The following is a 21,387-nucleotide window of genomic DNA, read 5'->3' on the forward strand; positions in this document are numbered from 1 at the left end:
TTTGTGTTATTTTTGTTGTTGTATTGTTATTTTTTGTGGGTTTTTTCCAACTATTTTCAATCTTCAGTTAGTTGAATCCATGAAATTAGAACCTACAGATATGGAAGGCTAACTGTCCCATTTCCCTTGCTTTTATCTCCTTAGTGAAATCCTATTCTTGCTTCATCATACAGAATAAGCTTCATCTCCATGAAGACTTCCATGATCCTTTCAAGCAAAGTAAATCACTTTCTTATTTGGGCTACTTCTTTTTTTTTTTTTTGAGACGGAGTCTCGCTCTGTCGCCCAGGCTGGAGTGCGGTGGCGCGATCTCGGCTCACTGCAAGCTCCACCTCCCGGGTTCACGCCATTCTCCCGCCTCAGCCTCCGAGTAGCTGGGACTACAGGCGCCCGCCACCACGCCCGGCTAGTTTTTTGTATTTTTAGTAGAGACGGGGTTTCACCATGTTAGCCAGGATGGTCTCGATCTCCTGACCTCGTGATCCACCCGCCTCGGCCTCCCAAAGTGCTGGGATTACAGGCTTGAGCCACCGCGCCCGGCCTATTTGGGCTACTTCTACACTGAGCCCATACTTAGTGAAAAGCAGTATTGTGTAGTGGAGTCTGTCTTGAATTCCAGAATTTCCTGCTTATCATGTGATCTTTGTCAAACTACTTAATCTTTCTGTACTAGAGTTTCCTCATTTGGAAAATGGTAAATAAATAGTACAACTTCACTGGGTGCGGTGGCTCATGCCTATAATCCCAGCACTTTGGGAGGCCGAGGTGGGTGGATCACAAGGTCAGGAGATCATCCTGGCTAACACAGTGAAACCCCGTCTCTACTAAAAATACAAAAAATTAGCGACAGCGGGGTGGCGGGCGCCTGTAGTCCCAGCTACTTGGGATGCTGAGGCAGGAGAATGGCATGAACCCGGGAGGCGGAGCTTGCAGTTAACCAACATCATGCCACTGTACTCCAGCCTGGGTGACAGAGCGAGACTCCATCTCAAAAAAAAAAAGAAATAGTACAACTTCATATAACTTTTGAAAACTTTACTGAGATAATTGGTTATTTTATGCATGTAAAGTTCTTAGAACAGAACCTATCACTTAGTAAGCACTAAATCAAAGTTATTAATTATTACATTAATAATTTCCTTCAGTGGTGGTCAGTCGCCTCCTCTGTACCTGTACCACTGACTTAGGCTCTTTAGTCTCTTGCCCTCTCCCAATCTTTATGTGTAAAGTGAGCACCCTTGCAAAAGAGTCTGAGAGTCAGTGTGAATTCGCCTTGTGTTTGGGGCTATCAGTGTTGCTGTATTGTTATGCTGGCCTGCATTTGGTCTTTGTCAAATGATGAAAGTTATACCTGATTTCTTCTTATGTGTTTATTTGGTCTCTGTTCCTTCCTCCTATGCTCTACCACAGTTGGGACAATCTGTAATCTTTTTTCTCCTGGGAATGGGGGCTGCCCCATTCTTGGATTTCAGGCTGTCTTGTAGGAGTTTGTAGTTTATCCAGCTTTTTCTTGTTGTTTGGAGGGAACTGATTTTTAACCTTAAGTTCTGGGGTACATGTATAGGATGTACGGATTTGTGACATAGGTAAATGTGTCCCATGGTGATTTGCTGCACCTATCAACTTATCACCTAGGTATTAAGCCCAGCATGCATTAGCTATTTTTCCTAATGCTCTCCCTCCCCCAACCCCATCCTGACAGGCTGTGGTGTGTGATGTTCCCCTCCCTGTGTCCATGTGTTCTCATTGTTTAGCTCCACTTATAAGGGAGAACATGTGATGTTTGGTTTTCTATTCCTGTGTTAGTTTGCTGAGGATAATGGCTTCCAGCTCCATCCATGTCCCTGCAAAGGACATTATCTCATTCCTTTTTGTGGCTGGATAGTACTCCACGTGTTTACACTGTTGGTGGGAATGTAAATTGGTTCAGCCATTGTGGAAGACAGTGTGGCGAGTCCTCAAAGATGTAGAACCAGAAATACCATTTGACTCAGCAATCCCATTACTCGGTATATACCCAAAAGAATATAAATTATTATATTACAAAGGTACATGCACATGTATGTTCATTGCAGTACTATTCACAATAGCAAAGATGTGGAATCAACCCAAATGCCCAAAAGACTGAATAAAGAAAATGTGGTACATATACACTATGGAATACTGTAGAGTGATTTTCCCCTCCCCACATTTTTTAAAAGCTTTTCCAGCCTCCTTTTAGGTTGCTTTGGAATTCCTTAATATCCATTATCATATCAAATATTCCTATAAATATGCTTAAATTGAACATCTTTCACTGTTTGATGTAATAGTATAACTAGACTGGGGCCATATTGTGTCAGTAATGAGACACTAGTTATACTAGTGTACATTGTATAGTAATAGTTTAAAGCTATACTTCCTCCACTAAATTGTGAAGTCCTTGACAGTAAGGGATTGTGTCTTTTCTGTCTTTCAATCTCTAACAAATTTGAGTTACAAATCTCAGCACCATCTGCTGACTTAAACTGAAAAATATCTGACCCTAGAGAAGCAAAGATCGAGTAACCACTTTCTCATGCAGCTTCCTGTTTATAAAGAGTAGTCATTCTTAATATGTGAAGTGCTAATCATATAATGATATTTCACTGATGGACTCAAAGCTCAAAGTCACGTGAAGTAAGACATATGACATTGTACTAATAAACTTCATGAATTTCATACTCAACACATTTTTAAGTGATCCTGCCACTCCTGTAGTAGCAGTAACTATCTCTTCTGCACCTCCAAGATGTCAAAGCAGTGGGGCATCTTCAGGGAACTGGTGACATGTATTGCTCTCTTCAAACCAGTGACTGGTGCCATATTGTGTTAGTAATGAGGTATGAATCAGTGCTAGTTTACCAAAGAAGGTAAACTTTACCAAAGGAGTTCAACTAGTATAACTAGACTGGGGCCATATTGTGTCAGTAATGAGACACTAGTTATACTATTACATCAAACAGTGAAAGATGTTCAATTTAAGCATATTTATAGGAATATTTGATATGATAATGGATATTAAGGAATTCCAAAGCAACCTAAAAGGAGGCTGGAAAAGCTTTTAAAAAATGTGGGGAGGGGAAAATCACTCTACAGTATTCCATAGTGTATATGTACCACATTTTCTTTATTCAGTCTTTTGGGCATTTGGGTTGATTCCACATCTTTGCTATTGTGAATAGTACTGCAATGAACATACATGTGCATGTACCTTTGTAATATAATAATTTATATTCTTTTGGGTATATACCGAGTAATGGGATTGCTGAGTCAAATGGTATTTCTGGTTCTACATCTTTGAGGACTCGCCACACTGTCTTCCACAATGGCTGAACCAATTTACATTCCCACCAACAGTGTAAACACGTGGAGTACTATCCAGCCACAAAAAGGAATGAGATAATGTCCTTTGCAGGGACATGGATGGAGCTGGAAGCCATTATCCTCAGCAAACTAACACAGGAATAGAAAACCAAACATCACATGTTCTCCCTTATAAGTGGAGCTAAACAATGAGAACACATGGACACAGGGAGGGGAACATCACACACCACAGCCTGTCAGGATGGGGTCGGGGGAGGGAGAGCATTAGGAAAAATAGCTAATGCATGCTGGGCTTAATACCTAGGTGATAAGTTGATAGGTGCAGCAAATCACCATGGGACACATTTACCTATGTCACAAATCCGTACATCCTATACATGTACCCCAGAACTTAAGGTTAAAAATCAGTTCCCTCCAAACAACAAGAAAAAGCTGGATAAACTACAAACTCCTACAAGACAGCCTGAAATCCAAGAATGGGGCAGGCCCCATTCCCAGGAGAAAAAAAGATTACAGATTGTCCCAACTGTGGTAGAGCATAGGAGGAAGGAACAGAGACCAAATAAACACATAAGAAGAAATCAGGTATAACTTTCATCATTTGACAAAGACCAAACGCAGGCCAGCATAACAATACAGCAACACTGATAGCCCCAAACACAAGGCGAATTCACACTGACTCTCAGACTCTTTTGCAAGGGTGCTCACTTTACACATAAAGATTGGGAGAGGGCAAGAGACTAAAGAGCCTAAGTCAGTGGTACAGGTACAGAGGAGGCGACTGACCACCACTGAAGGAAAGCAAAAAGTTCTACCCTCCTTCCAAACCCTTCTCTCCCACAGAACAAAGGACTTAAGCTGCTGTAGGAGGAGAATCAACCCTGTTGGCTCCAGGACACAAATAAACATCCATCCTTGCTGAAAGATGAGTAAAAGAAAAAACCCTCTACACCTGAGAGAGGGGCAAACAACAGTTCTTTCTCAAAGTGAGGCAGAAAACTCTCTTCCACAAAAGACCAACCACAGATACAAGGCTGTCATGAATAGGAGGGGCAAAATTGCTGAGGCCAGGCACATACGGCCTAAGACTGCTGCTGCACTAGGAAAACAGAGAACTACCCTGCCTCTCATACCCTGAACTGAGTAACAAAACACAGTATTCTACAGCTGTACGTAGGGCAGGAGCATGGCGAGAGGCACCTCTGTAGCACAAGTGTGCGCCAGAGCACAGGAAAACTGGAGTGGAACTATTACACAGAAAAATAAGAAAATGTCTCTGGCACAATGGTTCCACAATAAGCACAGGGCATCTTTAGAGGAATTTGAAGCCTGTGAGACACTGAAGGTAACCATAGTAAAACAAAACTCAAACTCAGCTCAATTCCTAACTAATGCAAATACCACAATAAAGGACAAATGATAGAAAAAAGGCATCCATTTCAAGGTGTAAATACTATTTATCTCAGTATCTACTAATCTGCACATAAAAAAAAGACAAACAAAAAGAAAAACAGAATTATCATAAATAGAAACAGACCCAGAGATGACCCAGTTGTTGGAACTATCAGACAAGAATCTTAAATAACGATAACTATAACTAAGATGTTTAAAAAAAAAAAAAACCTAGAAAGGTAGATGAACTGTGTTAACAGACAGGAATTTCAACAGAGATGAAAAGAGTCAAACGGAAGAGCTACAAATAAAAAATATAGTATCACAGATGAAAAATTTCTTAGGCAGAATTATCAGTATATTCAATAAAGCCAAAGACAAATGCAGCAGATTTGAAAACAGGCCAATGGAGTACCCAAAAGCTGTGGGATAATACCAAATGGTCTAGCATACGTATAATTAGATTCCCAGATTCTAATAGAGAAGGAATAGGACAAAAGAAATAATTGAAGAAATAATAGATACAATGTCTTTTACAACCTAGTCTCAAAAGTCATATACCATCAGTTTTGCCTTCCCAGAGACCAATCCTGATACAATCTGGAAGAGGTCCACAGAAAGGCATGAATAACGGAAGGCAAGAATAACTGGGGACCATTCTGAAAGCTAGCTACTACAAATCTGGTGAATGGATGAACAAACGGGTACACCCATATGGTGGAACAGTAATCAACAATAAAAAGGAACAAACTACAGATATATGCAACAGCAAAACTCACAAGTGAATTATATTAAATGAAAGATGCTAGAACCAATAAGCTACATACAATATGATTACATTTATACTGGCATTCTGGGAAATGTGAAACCAAACGGACCCAAAACAGATTAGAGGTGTCAGGGGCTTGGAAAGGCCCAGAAGACTGACCATAAAGAGACATGAGGGAATTTTGTGGGATGATGGCAATGTTATATATTTTATTATAATGCTGCTTATATGACTGTACATGTCTGTAAAATTCATAGAACTGTACACCTAAAAAGGACAAGTTTTAGAGTATGTAAATTATACCTCAATAAAGTACTCATAAAAAGCGAGAAAAGGGAATCTTGAGGGGAAACAGAAGAGGCTTGGTTGCGAGGATGGATACAGCAGTCATAATGTGTAAAAAAAGTTTCTGAAAGAAAGACGACTACTAAACTAATAACATTATAAAGTTCCTCAAGCTAAAGAAATTTCTCCAAGCTTGAGTCTGCAGATGAAAACTGCCTATCAAATTATGGGTTACAACGGTGAGAAAAGATATTCTGGCAAATGCCATGAACTCAACAATAAAGAGAAAAACCTTAGATGCTTCCAGAAAAAAACAAGTTACTTAGGAAAAAAAAAAACAGAGGTAGGCATAGGCCTTTCTACCCACAACATGCCAAAAGAAGATAGTGAAATAGCATTCATAAATTTTTGAGAGAAAAGGACAGCCACCCAAGAATTCTATCCCAATGAAGACTAAAAGGAAAGTATTCTGACATATGTTATCACTCACTTATCCAATTGAGAGAAATGCCAAAAAAAAAAAAAAAAAACCACTAAATAACAACTGAATCATAGCAGAGAGAGAGGAGGAAAAGAGGAGATCTTATGACATATGTAGTTAAATCTAACAAGGGATTAGTAAAGAAATTGGACAGAGATATAAGATTAAAAAAAAAAACAAAATCCAGTGCATCAGAATTAAAATAAAGCATCTAAACAAAAGGAATATTAAAATCAGACCAGTGTACTGTAGTATCTTTATCTGCAGTTTCACTTTCCGCAGTTTCAGTTACCCTTGGTCAATCATGGTTCAAAACATTAAAAGGAAAATTCCAGAAATAAATAATTGGTAAGTTTTAAACTGTGCACTAAGTAGTGTGAAGCAATTTCTCACCATCCTGCTCCATCCCACCTAAGACATAAATCATGACTTTGTCCAGCATATCCACCCCTTTGTCCAGCATATCTACCACTTTGTCCAGCATATCCACACTGTATATACTAGTTGACCATTAGTCATCAACATCATCTGCTCCTGACATCCAATCATCAATATCATCATGGCTTGATGATCCAGAATCATCAGAAGCAAATGCTCCTCCTTCTGAAGTATTGTCAGAAGGTTCATAGTAGCCTAACGCTACATCACAACACCTATATTATTCACCTTGCTCACTCCCATCACATAGACATTTTACTTCTCACCTCATCACAGGAGGAAGGGTACAATACAATACAATATATTGAGAGCAAGAGACCACTTTCACAAAACTTTTATTACTTTATTACTTCTATTGTTATAACTGTTCTATTTTGTTATTAGTTATTACTGTTAATCTCTTACTGTGCCTAATTTAAAAATTACTCTTTATCACAGATATTTATGTATAGGAAAAAACACAGTATTAATATAGAAAGGGTTCAGTACTATCCATGGTTTTAGGCATGCACTAGGAGTCCTGGAATGTATCCCCTGGGATAAGGGGAGATGATTGTACAAGGAAACTGCAAGTGACTATTTCCAACAGCTTTTTTGTTTGTTTTTACCTGGTTTGCAAGATGAGAGTGACCAAACAGCTTGTGACCCAATTTCCCGTACTGTTCCAGTCCTTTCCAACTGCTTAGGGTCAGCACCAGGAGGTGTCTTGTTTGGTGTGGTCATTTTTAAAATATTCTATGCAGAAAAAAAGAATGCACATATTATATCAGGAATTGGGCATCTTTCTACATAAAGGTTTTTATCAATAAAAACTTAATGGAACTCATATACCCTGATATTAATCATTTATTCTGAAGAATGCAGTTAATATAATTAAATTACTGTAATTTAAATCTCAGGGGCTAGGCATGGTGGCTCACACCTGTAATTCCAACACTTTGGGAGACTGAGACAGGAGGATCATGTGAACCCAGGAGTTAAAGACCAGCCTGGGCAACATGGCAAGATCCCACCTCTATTTTTAAATAAATAAAAATCTTAGGAATTCAGGTTTTGTTTCATATGACCAGATATGCAAAGCAGTGAGTTATAGTAGTCAAAAGAGCACAGAATCAAAGTTTTGGCTTCAGTATCTCCTTTAATTAGCCTAGACTTTGAGTAGGTCTGGGTTTTATTTCCTCTCCTATCAAAGAGGTTCACTTGATGATTTTTAACTCTACAATGCTATGCAGTTCTATACTTCTATGACTGAAAATTCAAATGACTTTTAGCCCTAGAAAAGTCAGACTGAAATACTCTTATTCTAGGAATATATAAATATTGATCCTCATTTTATTTACTTAATTACTTTTTTTTAGAGACAGGATCTAGCTATGCTACCCAGGCTGGTCTTGAACACCTTGCTTCAAGCCATCCTCCCATCTCAGCCTCCCAAGTAGCTGGGACTACAGATGTGATCCCACTGCCCCCCTAAGATCCTCATTTTAAATATTCATTGAGTGATGCAGAGAACAGTCATACCTGCCCTCTAACTGTCAAAGTTTTATTTAACGCCCAGCCCGGTGGCTAACACCTGTAATCCCAGCAGGTTGGAGGCCAAGGCAGGTGGATTGCTTGAGCCCAGGAGTTCGAGACCAGCCTGGGCAATATGGTGAAACCTTGTTTCTAAAAAAATTCCAAAATATCAGCCAAAATATCGGCACACACCTGTAGTCCCAGAGGGGCTGAGGCAGGAGGATCACCTGAGCCGGGAGGCGGAGGTTGCAGTGAGCCGAGATCGTGCCACTGCACTCCAGCCTGGGTAACAGAGCAAGACTCTGTCCCAAAAAAAAAAAAAAAAAGAAAAAGAAAAAGAAAAAATGTTAAAAGTTCACTTACATATGCTCTTACCACAGAAGATAAGGTCAAGAAAATGGCTTCAAGATTTTGAAGTGAATAAGTGGCCCATTCTAAAAAGGATGACCTCATCTTTCACATCTTTTGTTAATTTTAGTAAGTCTACTCATACGTGAAAAAACACTTCAATATTGTATCGTGAACAATATGTAAAACTGCTTTGGTAGCGCAGTCACTGCTACTGAACATTGTTATATACGCTATTCAAAATAGGTGCAATAGTTCTGACACCTCCCATCGTATCCGAAGTTGTTCTCTAATCGGCAAACAAGCATTTGATACTAAATAACGGCAGAGACAACGGACTGTAAACGTTGGCAAGGCCTGAGGCTTAAATGCTCAATAAGTAATTTACTGAATGAATAAATAGATGAATAGGTTCTCAGTCATGAACTAGTTATTTGTCACTTGCCTGCAAGTTAGGTGAGATCTAGGGCGAGACTATCTAACCTGCAATGATCATTACTAACTGAATATCCTCTCATCTAAAAAAGAAAGAAAGAAAGCCCATCTTTAGGGCAGATTTCAACTGCCGGACTTGGGACTGGACGCCACCAAGTGGATAAAATACGGAGCTCGGAAAAGATTGGATTCCTGGCCTTGAACTGACCACACAGATGAGAGGGAGTTGAGGCCTAGGAGAGCGCGCAACAGCAAGCCGTGTCGGGACCATACTCTGTTGGTCCTATTGACACCTCTAGCGTGCTAGAATAACTAAGGCTCCACTCCTGACCCACGGGCCTTGAGGAAAGCGTGAACATAAAAAAAGATTGAAACCGGGGAGGCGAATGCATCTGTGTACGCTAGGACCACGCTTGACGTCGGAGAAAAGCTCACACACTCACAGTTTCCAGACCCGGGTCCTTGCCGAAACTAGGTTCTCAGGACCCCCAGCCGCTCCGTGCCACTCCCACTCGGCCTCCTCGAACAGCCTGGCTTTGCCAGCAGCGTTGAACAAGGTCGCAGCACAATGACGTCATCTCTCCCTACCTACCTCCAGGGTTCCGCCTCACGCTCTATGTCGCGCGCGCGCACTACGTCCTATGGCTTGCGCGAGCGGCGGCTGGGTACCGCCATTTTGGCCGGTGGCCGTGAGAACACGCTGTGTGGCTGAAAAGTGAAGGCAAGAGCAGATTTGGCCTCTGTGCTCCCCTCCGGAAGGGGATCGTTGTCTCCAGGTAAGTGAATAGCCCAGAGAGGTTTGACTGTTAGCTACCATCTGTCAGGTTGCAAAGACTGTAGGGACGTTCTCCGAGAGCCTTTGGTTAGGCCTTAGGTGGCGGAGACAGCAGCAGCGCGTGGCAGCGGTTCCTGCGGGACAGCTGGAAGTGCCGGAGCGCGGGCGACGCCGAGACCTTGGGGGTGCCTCAGTCTTCCCGTCCAGCCGACCCGGCTGTCGCCGCTGTTGCCTGCCACGCCCGCCAGGGACTTAGAGAATGGACCTAGATGCCGTAGTCTCCACTCCCCCTTTACCCCACTCCCGCCGTGGAGCTAACCCTGCTGGAGAGGAAGTCACCTTTAGAACTTAGAGCACCCTCTGTACCCACAACACCCTCTATTACCCCCACACTCCTCCAGCACCCTAAAATGGATATATTGTCACATGTGCATATTTGGTTGTGGGAAGTCGTGGCTTCCACGTTTTGGTGAGTGGAATGAGTCATGGCATCTTGCCGCCATGAAGTCGAATACTCCCTGTCCACTCCCAGGGTTTATAGAAATGATGCCCACATGTCGCTCTGCTTTTCTCAGAACAGCGTGTACGCAGCTATGACTGGGGTTGTCCCAAGTAGTTTCCCAGTAGAAATCCTATAGTTTTTTTGGTACGCTTTTATACTACTCGGCACTTTCTCCCCTTATCCATTTTTCCCTTTATTGTGTCTAATACTCATTGAGATCAAGGTTGATGTCTTTACTCAGAATACCTTTATTATCTCTTCAGGGGTTCGTACATTGTAGACGTTTAATACGTAATGTGAATGAATGACAGCCAAAGCCGAATTCCCACCTCCCATTAACTACATCAGCTTATTTTCCCTTTTTTGATGGTAAAATTCTCTAAGAGGAAGAACTGTCCAATTAACATGTTTTATCTTTTTTTACTCTTTCCCAACAGGACTGCTAACTAGTCATTTATGATAGTGGCATTTATGTTGCAGTAGTTTGTCCCATATTCTGAGAATATTCATTGTATACCAGCCACCTGACAATAATGCTTTGTTAGTGTAACCAAAGGCTCAGAACCTGTATTTGAACCAAAAGCTGTATTTGAACCAAAAGCTGTTTGGAGTTTGTGAGCTTTGTAAAACCTTAGTTCTCCCCTATTTTAAAAAAGGGAGTTTTTGTGTTTGTTTGTTTGGAAAAGCATTTAACAATTGGGAGGGAGGGGGAGAAAACAATATTAAGTTAGAGTTCCTTCTAAATGTCTTAAACTTAAAACTCTTTGAAATCAGAGCCGTGTACCTCTCCTAACTTACACGTGTTTTATAAGACTAATAAACTACCATAAGCATGGGTTAGACTTTGAAATGCTTTTACACAGTATTACAATTACTTTGGCTTTAGACTGTAAATGTTTCCAAGTATGCCTCACTTCCTTTTTTCCTCTCAGCTGGAAGAATGACACTGAGGGTCATTGTTCTAGTGTCAATTTTGAACAATTTTGTCTTCGAATCTGAAATATCCTCAAATACTTCTTTGTTTACAGGAGCCTGTTAACTGTAATCTTCTTCTCCAAGCTTTACTGTGCCTTACTTTTCTATTGAAAAAGAAGTAGAGAATCCCCTTGCCCCAGTTATTGAAACTGATACAGAAATTGAATTAAAAGTGTTTACACAGTTAATTAACAGTTCTACAAAGAATCCATGTTCATTTTTCTTAAATGCATTACAATTTATCACTATTTTTTTATAAATCAGTTTATTAACCACTTCTGGTATGTTTTTATTCTTCTGTAAAAATCAAGCCAGGGTGGTGGCATGCACCTGTAGTCTCAGCTATTCGGGAGGCTAAAGCAGGACGATCCCTTGAGCCAAGGAGTCCCAGTCTGTAGTGTCCTGTGATCAGCCCATTCAGCCTGGACACCATAGCAAGATCCCTATGTTTTTTTTTTAAATTGTCTTTTACAGTCTTTTGGTTTTTAAAATAGTTTGAAAAATATTTTAGTAGTTTAACGAAACAAAGTTTAAGCAATTTCGTGATGAAAGATTTATCCCCTGGAGGCGCATTCATTATGCTCTTTCACTGAGTAATTTGTAGAAAGGCATTCAGTATTTAAATTAGAATGCATGGTGTCCAGTTTTAATAGCTTACTAAAGAATCTTCATTTCCTAGGAAGTTGTCATTTCCCCAATAAGAGCTTTTTTGTGACAATTCAAGTCATCTAATTTCTTCCTCTTCTAATCTTTACAAGACCTGGACCAGTTTTTGGAGGAATAGAGTCAACCTGTTTATTGGAATAACCCTGTGTTTATTACATGAACGTTTAGTCTCCTTTTGAATGGTTTGGTTTTTTTTTTTTTCAGTATGTAGTTTAGTGGACAACTGTCACTATAAAATATTGGTAACTTGCAAGATTTCTAAAGTTATAACCTATGGGAAAATTATTTACTATATTTAAATTCATATTCTCATTCATTTAGCAGAAATGTTTGATCTCCTGTGTGCTAGGCACAGGTTCAGCCACTGGAATGAACAAAAAGTCCTACCCTCATGATGGATGGAGTACATTCTACTTGGGGAGGGGAAAAATGTGTGTGTTTGTAGAGGGACAGAATATACATGCACACATGCACAATAGATGTGTGCATATACACCAGATATATATGGAATATATAGTGTGTCATATAGTTGAGCTGGGGAGAAAAAGCAAGAAAGAAGGATGAAGAAGCAGTTGAGTGTATTTTTTGGTAGTGTAGTTAGAGAAGACTTACTGAGAAATAGTAAAGATTGAAAGGAGTAAGCCATGTACCTCTCTAGGGGTAATAGCATTACAGGCAGAAAGTGCCAAGATCCTGAAGTAAGAACATGCCTGTCATGTGCTAGGAGCAACAAAGAGCCAAGGTAGCTGGAGCCATACTACAAGAGCTAGAGTAGTTGGAGATGAGATCAGAAAGTTAACAGAGGCTGATCAGTGCTTCATTGATTATTTTCAGGACTTTGGCATTTACTCAGATTGAGAATGAAGCCATTGTAGGATTTTAATTAGAGGAGTGACATAATCTAGCTTACTCTTTAAAAGGCTTACTCTGGTTCCTGTGTTGAGAATGAACTGTTGGATTAGAGTAGAAAGAGATGAGGGTAGAAGCAAAGAGATCTGTTAGGAAGCTATTTGAGTAATGCTGGTAAGAGATGATAATGATAGCTTACACCAAACTCGGGAGAAGAGATCAGATTCTGAATGTTTTATAGCTTCAACGGGATTTGCTATTATTAGGTGGAAAAGAAATATGACTTCAAGGATTTGGGCCTGAGCAAATGGAAGACAGGAGTTGCCATCTAACGAAATAGGCAAGACTGCTGAAATTTTGGTGAGGATTTCAGGAGCTTATTTGGGAGATTCCTCTTAAGCCTACCAGAGATGTTAAGTGGGCAGGAAGGGTTCAAGAGAGGTATCCTGACTAAAGATAGAAATTTGGAAATTTGCAATATATAAATGGAATTTAAACCTGTGAGACTAGAATAGAACACCCTGGGGAATGAGTATATGTGGAAAAAAATGACCAAGTCTTAGAGCTCTCTCAGCATTTAGAAGCCTGGGAGATGAAGATGAGTGACCAGGAAAGTAGTAGGAAAACCGGATTAGTGTTGTATCCAAAAACCAAGTTAAAGGGTTTTTATCTAGTAGGAAAAGTGTTTATTTGTGTCAAATGCAATTGATTGGTCAGGTGAATTAAGGTCTGGTAAACATTTGTTTTAGCCATGTGAAGAACAATGATGGCTCAACAAGTTGTTTTGATGAAGTGATGGGCTCTAGAGCCTAGAATGGATTCCAGAGAGCATGTAGCAAGAAATTTGAGACATTGAGTATAAGCAACTCTTTGAAATAGTCTTGAAGAAAGATAAAACAATGGGAGACCATGGAGTCAGATAATAGAATGCTTGAATGCTGATAAGAATTAGCCAGTGGAGAGAATAATTGCTGAAGTTAAAGACAGAAGGGAGAATTGTTGGGACATTCTTATGGACTGTCTTCTAGTGTACAAATGGTCTTAGCTAGGGAAATACATATGGTGTGATTGCTGGTTGGCATAAGGGTCCATTTGAGATGATGAATTTAAAAGGAGACTAGTCAGCAGGCTTTGTGTTTTTTTTCCCTACCCATTTTCAGCTCTGTGTGTGCAGGTGAAGAGTCTAATTTAACCAAGATTGTGATTAAGGGTATTGTAGCTGGGTAAGAAGGAAAATAAAAACACCAAGAGCTGAGGGACAGTGGAAATACGATAGAATCAAGAGATAATGAAAGGTTTGGAGAATGGAGGAATCAGGGTTGATGGATTGTTGTGTAGTAGAGGGTGAACTGAAAAATAAAGAGTGGCGGTTGGAGAATGGAGTTTTTGAAGTTGAGGTTATAGAAGGATTGCAATTACCAGTAATAATAAGGTCTACGATGTAACCAGAAAAAAATGAATGGCTGTGGCAGGGTAGAAGACAAGCTGTTTGAGGAGAGGGGTTAATAAATGAGAGGACAGGAGGGTCATCTGTGAGCATATTGAAATCACCAAGAACTATGTCAAGTGTTGTAAAAGAGTGTGTGAAAGTTGACAAGAGGGGCTGAAATCTTCAAAGAATGAAAGGGAGTGATCTGGTGGTCACTACTAACTAAAGCAGTTAGATAATAGAGACATAAAACTTTTTAGGGAGGAGGGAGAGATAATAGTCTAGGACAGCATTGAGGAGCAAGATCTCTTATCCCCGTCCAAGCCTAATGATATTGATGGGTGTGAAAAGACTTGAGATGTCTACAAAGGGAAGCAGTCTATCAAAAAAAGAAAAAAAATCAAGATTGATTATCACAGTAAGAAAAAGACATGATGTCTTTCTAAATGGATAGTCTTGGTTTCAGATTCGTTCATTACATATTGGAATAAACTTCAGTATTAAGGTACTTTTTGTAATTTTTTACTTTAATCACCATTCTAAGGAAATTAATTTCTGCACCACTAAGCCCAACATTGTAAAAGATTTTTAAGTTCACTTTGATGTTAATGCTATGTAATTGATTAAATTGGAAAATCAAGACTTCTAAAAGCTTTAAAAGTGAGCATAGTATATACATATAGTTACTTGGTCTCCTTTTAATTTCATTGCTATTATAATTATTTGCCATTTCTGTCAGTGTCATTATAGTCAGATATATACAACCTGAAGTAATGCTTAGTTTGGGAGAAGAGCTTGTGGGATTTCCCCCATCCTGCTTCCCCTTTTTCAGTTTTCCTGGCTATTAATACTTCTTTTTCCATTAGAGCTTTAGATTTGCTTTGTCTGGGTTGGTTTTTTTTTTTTTATTTTTTTGTTTTTGTTTTTTTGAGACAGGATCTCACTGTCTCATCCAGGCTGGAGTACAGTGGCATGATCTCAGCTCACTGTAACCTCCACCTCCTAGGCTCAGGTAATCCTCCCACCTCAACCTCCAGAATAGCTGGGACCACAGGCACACGCCACCACATGTATGGGGTTCTTTTGTTTGTTTTTTCACATGAGATTGAATTAAATATATAAATTCAGGAAGGGTGTAAATCTGTGATATTAACTATTTATTGTAAAAACTGAGATAGCATGTCATTTGTTCAGGTCATATATGTCATTCAGTGTTGTTTTAAAGTTTTCTTGTGTATATATCTTGTTGAGTATATTCTTAGAGATTTTCTTTTTGTCGCTATTGTAAATGGCATTTTTTTCTTATGTAAATCTGATTAAAGTATATATGTAAAATTTGATTTTCCCAACCTTACTAGATTATAGATTATTTTATAATTTTTACTGTCAAAATTTATATTTTTTTGCAGATAATCATTTCATCTCCATATAATGATCATTTATGTTTTCCTGTCTTTCATGTATGCAAATTAGTTCCCTTAACTAATTGTATCGAATTTGTTATTTTTTCTTTCATAGAAGAGCTGGATATTCTTTCGCACAGTTATGGCAGACAAATTAACGAGAATTGCTATTGTCAACCATGACAAATGTAAACCTAAGAAATGCCGACAGGAATGCAAAAAGAGTTGTCCTGTAGTTCGAATGGGTAAGCTGTTCTGTGGATCATTTAAGTATAAAAGAAAACCGTGAAAGAAATCAACTGGTTTGATAGTTCTTTACGGGCATTAGCATATACTTTGTGTTCACCATTAGTTTCATAAACTGTGAAGACAAGAAAACTAGTTTGTTCTAAATTTATTTTATTGCTTTGTGACTAAAGGATCCTATTTTTAAAAGAAAGATCAAATTGTAGAATAATACATCAGTATTTAAAAGTGTATTGGATGTGAACTCAAAGCAGAGTTCAGCTTACTGATCTTGAAATCTACAAAATCTTATAATTACTTTAATATATAGTAATTAATTGTAATTTAATGGAAGATGGCTTACAATAAATTTTGACAGTATTTTCATATTTAAAAAATGAACAAAGAGCTTAATAAGAATGACTATTCATAAGGTTTAGCTATACTTTGAAGGTTAGATAAATTTCCAGCAATTCAGTTGAAAAATTATTGGTCATCCTTAAGGGCTATGTTAAGTAATTGTAAATGTACGAATGAGGCCTAGAATTACTGAATCTTAAAATTACTGAAACTTAGAAACTTTAGTTGTCATCTGTTATTGTCTCCTTTGCTATTCAGAAATTCCATTATCCCTAATATCATGTTTAATTTTAGCTGTATATTGGATGACTGCATACCTTTTTGGAGTTTTACTGATCTGGCTACAGTAGTTCATTCTTTTCATGGTCTGCCTTACCATTTTCAAGGCATATTTTGTTTTTCGAATTTAAAATTTAGGTTAATCAGCTTAAAAATATTTCAGGATATTCATATTTTTACTAGCATATTTTCTTCCCCAGTAGTAAATTAAGTAAAATAAATATATTTTAAAGTCATCTCCCTGTTATCAAACAAGGATATTCATATAAGTGATTACAAATCTGTCCCCACAAAGCACTGATTTAAGGCATTATCTCAAATGTATTTCTTTGCGTGGCCTTTGTTTTTGAAAATCTGCTTCTGTATGGAAATTTAGAACCAGCATTGCCTAAATAACAGTATTCGGAAAATTAGAAGATAAAGGGAAATGGCTTAATTATATCTTTTCCTTTACCAGGAAAATTATGCATAGAGGTTACACCCCAGAGCAAAATAGCATGGATTTCCGAAACTCTTTGTATTGGTTGTGGTATCTGTATTAAGGTAAGTAATATTTTATTTACTGGATCAAATGTGTAACCTAAAACTGAAATCTGAAAATTCTGGGTACTATGCTATAACTCCTTTAAGTGAGGCAAAGTATAAAGCAAATGAATAGAGAATATAAGTTTAGGAAAGTGTTATTCTAGTATCAGTGACATTGTTGCTTTTTTAAATTAATTAAAGCACCCCTTTTAAAAGTTACTCTTGCTATACTCTATAAAGCCATTTCCAGCCAAAATTTCTTTTTTTCACCTCTTTATAAGGACATTACCATCACATTACATGTTTCTTCTAAGTCCGTATTGAATTTTAAATTCACACCTTTTAAACAGAAATGCATACAGCCAAAAACTTTAAAATTTAGCCTAATTCTTAAGTGTTTCTTCTGTTGTATTACACATGCTTCTATTGAATTTTCCCAATAGTGTAATACTTAAAATAGCTCAATTATTAATAGTTTTTGTTGCCTTGAATAGTTTGATTAGGCTTTTGACTCTTGAATGGTAAATTTCCAACTTTAGTTCAGAAAAGAAATTTGGGAGCTAATGTGTAACATACTTAATTTAGATCTTTCTGTTTGTAGATATTATGAAAAGGAGCTTCACCAGAGTTCAGATACCATGCTGTTGTTCAAGTAAATCGTGTATATTTCACATTGGTTTCTGAATCCTTGTTTATCCAGAAAGATTTTGTGGATACCTGTAACATTTTCACTTGCTTTGAAAATATAAACAGGAAGCATTCCTTCCAGCAAATATTTACTAATCTCTTCTTGGATACCTGCCTGTACCCTGGGTGCTGGGAATCTGGTTTTGAGCACTAGAGTATCTATTCTCTTTCTTCGCTGCTGTAAGAAAATTAGATTAATTTAAAATTTAAAATTTGGATGTACTCTTGAGTGACTCAAAACATACTAATGAGATGATTCTCTGAGAGTGGGGAAGTAATGTATAATTCCTGAACACTAAGATATTATAATGCACCTCATATATAAACAGTGGATATTTTTTTCCTTGTAGAATTAAAGAAGTTTAAATCACTTGCAGCATATAAGCATTCTATGTATATTTACAAGAAGAGGATAATGGAGGTAACTCCACTGGTAGAAAAATATAATTTGTAAAAACTTAATAGTTTTGGTTAGAGGGCCTCTTTATTTCTTTATTATTTTTTCTTTCTTTATTTCTTTATTAGAAAACAAGAGTAATTCTCTGTTTTTGTAACATATAAAATGGAAATTCCCTGGAATCTCTAAACACAGAAACGTTGAATTGGTCCTCTGAGCTCATTGAACATGTCTGCTGAGCAGATCTTTAATAATATGAGGTTATAGTCTTTGCATGTACCTCTGTAGTTGCCTGTACTTATGAGAAATTTTTCTACCCACGTTACCTTTCTTAAATGACTTTCCTGTTTTTGTCATTCTTGTTCCTTGGACAGTCACCTTACGGTCAAATGTTATTTGAATAAGCCTATGTGTTTTGTTTTGTCGTGTTGTGTTTTGTTTTTTAATGTGAATTGACTTCAAGAATTCAAGTATGTTTTTCATATAGGATAGATAAAAGTCATAATGGAAAGACATTAATCCCTGGTCTGTGCAAATGTGCTAGCTATTGGTGGGATGGAAATAGCCCAAAAAAGGATAAGATCCGTGACCTCAAACGACTTTACAAGGTATAATAGGAAGCATACAAGGGCAGTAATAATTGAAGGAAACAGAGGGAGAACATCTGTTTTGGAAAGAATATGAAGTCATATATTCAGTGACTTTTTTGTTGACTTGCCTCTTAGCCTCCCCTTATCTAATATGTTTTAACAAAACCAAACGAAAAGCCTCAAGTTCTACAAGGTTTTTCAATAAGTATTAAGCACTCTTTAAATGTATAGGATTATGCCCATCACTAAAGGGAATATCAAGTTATAGTTGACCCGTGAAATCACAGGTTCAAACTGTACACATCTACATACATATGGATTTTTTCCCCCCAACCAAATGCCAATTGGAAATAGAGTATTTGCAGGATGCAAAACCATTTTAGAAAGGGCTGACTTTTTCTTTTACTCAGGTTCTGCAGGACTGATTGCAGGACTTGAGTATGTGCCAATTTTGGTGTACTCGGCAGTCCTGGAACAATTTTCCCCACATACACTGAGAGACAATTGATACGATTCTAATGTTCAAGAAACCTTTTATTTTTAAGTAAATAGTAAAAGGAAGTGTAACAATATTTCACATATTTATGAAAGTCCTCATGTTTAGAAGATTGCTTATAAAAATCTTTTTAATCCATTTTAGTTATGTGTATATGTCTACAAATTAATAAAAAAATTAATTCTTTAAATAACAGAAATGCCCCTTTGGCGCCTTATCAATTGTCAATCTACCAAGCAACCTGGAAAAAGAAACCACACATCGATATTGTGCCAATGCCTTCAAACTTCACAGGTATATTTTCACATCAAGATTCCTCTTCTGTCGAGTTAAGCATAAAATACATTTGGGATTTTAAGAGAAATGCAGAAGTTGAGAGAAATGCTATTAACTAGTCACTAAAGGAAAATACAATATTATAACATCATGCAGAATCATACTGTATATGTCTGTGGTTCATTCTGGCTAACATTGCAATTATCCATGGGACTTTCTAAAGCTACTAATGCCCAGCTTTCAGCCCAGTTTAATTACATTGTCAGGTCTGGACCTTAGTTTACTGAAAAAGTCCCAGGTGACTCTAATATACAACTGGGACTGAGAGTCACTGTTGTTCCTAGTACCCTTATACCCAGAATAACTTTTAAAGGAACTTGCCTTTGATTTTGTTTATCCATTAATTTGATGAGCTACAGAGAATATCACTTTGAATTTGGACAAAATAATAATACAAGTCACAAATTCTTAGTTTGGGATTTTTATCTGCTGAACACTAATACTTTGAATCTAGGAGTCTAGATTTTACTAATAAAAAAGTATTTCTCAACCTGCCAGCTTTAAGGAGCGTACTGCAGCAGGGAGAATGAAGTGGAATATTTCTGGTTGATGTGGCACTTCTCTCCTTAGTAAGTAAATGGCAGGCCAGAAAAGAAAGACATTGTGAGGGTGCACCTGCTATGTAATTTTTACCAAAGCATTTTGTTAAACATTAAAACTGAGCCTTACATGTAAAGAAGAAATTTACTTTAGGATGAACTTTGAAAACTGAATAAATAAAACTTGGAATAATGTTGTTTATGGATGCATTTCTAACAATTAACAGCGTAAGTTAATCTTGGCTGTTTTTTTTCTAATAGCCAATAATATCTGGTATATGTTTCTTAACTTATTAATGGATGTATGTGAAGTGCAAGTGCATTAAAATATATCATTCTGATGTTATGTGGCTTTTTCTATGTAAGTCTGAGTTGTTTTATTATTTTTGTATACTTGTAACAGGTTGCCTATCCCTCGTCCAGGTGAAGTTTTGGGATTAGTTGGTACTAATGGTATTGGAAAGTCAACTGCTTTAAAAATTTTAGCAGGAAAACAAAAGCCAAACCTTGGAAAGTACGATGTACGTATTATCACCTTGTAAAAATTAATATCATGAGTCAGTTTTCTGAGATTTTGTGGGGGAAGTGATATGTGTATTTTTAAAATATTCTTATTTTCAGGATTATTTGTGGAATTAATGCTGCGAAATCTATAAATAAAGCTCTTTTGTACTTTTTAACTAAAAATCTGTTAATGTTACCTAACTGAAAATTCTGAGTTGTTAAGCCTTGATCTGAAGCAGAATTCTGCTTGATTCTGCTATATTATACATGTTTCTATTTAATTTGTCCCAATAATGTAAAAATAGCTCAATTAGTTTTTGTTGCAGTGAATAGTTTGATTAGGCTTTTGACTTATGAATGGTAAATTTCCAACTTTAGTACATAAAGAAATTTAGGAGCCATTGTGTAATGTTCTTAAGTTAGATATTTTTATTTGTAGATATTATAAAATGGAGCTTCACCGGAGTGTGGATGCCACCCTATTAATTGTTCGAATAAATCATAAGTGTATTTTACATTTCGTTTCTGAATCCTTGGTTAAGTATCCAGAAAGATTTCTTGGATACTTGAAAACATTTTCACTTGTTTTGAAAATATGAGCAGGAAACATTCCTTCCAGCTTAACCTCTTACTAGATGCCTTTCTATGTCCTGGGTGTTGGGAATCTGGTTTTGAATAACATAGTATCTGTTCTGTTTTCTTTCTTTCCTCTTATAGGGAAAGGAGACTTGTATTAATTATGTTTGCCTCCAATCTTAAGTTAAAAGCCACAAGTATTCTATTTGCATATATGTTCTATTTCCTATATCTTTCATCCTCTTTGTCTTTGTATTATTAAATTC

The 21,387-nt window shown here is 37.5% G+C and overlaps 2 protein-coding genes across 6 annotated transcripts in view; one reads left to right on the forward strand and one right to left on the reverse strand.

The window, feature by feature from the left end:
- Positions 1-9,572, reverse strand: part of ANAPC10 (anaphase promoting complex subunit 10) — a 122,257-nt gene extending 112,685 nt beyond the window's left edge. Inside the window, exons 1-3 of one of the 4 annotated variants that reach the window (XM_025384723.1) lie at positions 9,539-9,572; positions 9,463-9,503; positions 7,319-7,445 (exon numbers count right to left, since the gene is read on the reverse strand). In XM_025384723.1, the coding sequence (XP_025240508.1) occupies positions 7,319-7,433 (115 nt within the window). In that variant the 5' untranslated portion in view covers positions 7,434-7,445; positions 9,463-9,503; positions 9,539-9,572. The other 3 variants (XM_025384725.1, XM_025384722.1, XM_025384721.1) reach the window with 3 other exon arrangements.
- The window catches only part of ABCE1 (ATP binding cassette subfamily E member 1), a 32,315-nt gene continuing 19,838 nt past the window's right edge, over positions 8,911-21,387 (forward strand). The window contains exons 1-6 of one of the 2 annotated variants that reach the window (XM_025384718.1): positions 8,911-9,502; positions 9,538-9,784; positions 15,723-15,852; positions 16,929-17,014; positions 19,363-19,460; positions 20,445-20,562. In XM_025384718.1, coding sequence (XP_025240503.1) covers positions 15,750-15,852; positions 16,929-17,014; positions 19,363-19,460; positions 20,445-20,562 — 405 coding nt within the window. In that variant the 5' untranslated portion in view covers positions 8,911-9,502; positions 9,538-9,784; positions 15,723-15,749. Of the gene's footprint in view, positions 9,503-9,537; positions 9,785-15,722; positions 15,853-16,928; positions 17,015-19,362; positions 19,461-20,444; positions 20,563-21,387 lie in introns of those variants that run through there. The other variant, XM_025384720.1, reaches the window with a different exon arrangement.

The sequence above is a fragment of the Theropithecus gelada genome, chromosome 5, assembly GCF_003255815.1.
Source record: "Theropithecus gelada isolate Dixy chromosome 5, Tgel_1.0, whole genome shotgun sequence".
NCBI classification, from domain to species: Eukaryota; Metazoa; Chordata; class Mammalia; order Primates; family Cercopithecidae; genus Theropithecus; species Theropithecus gelada.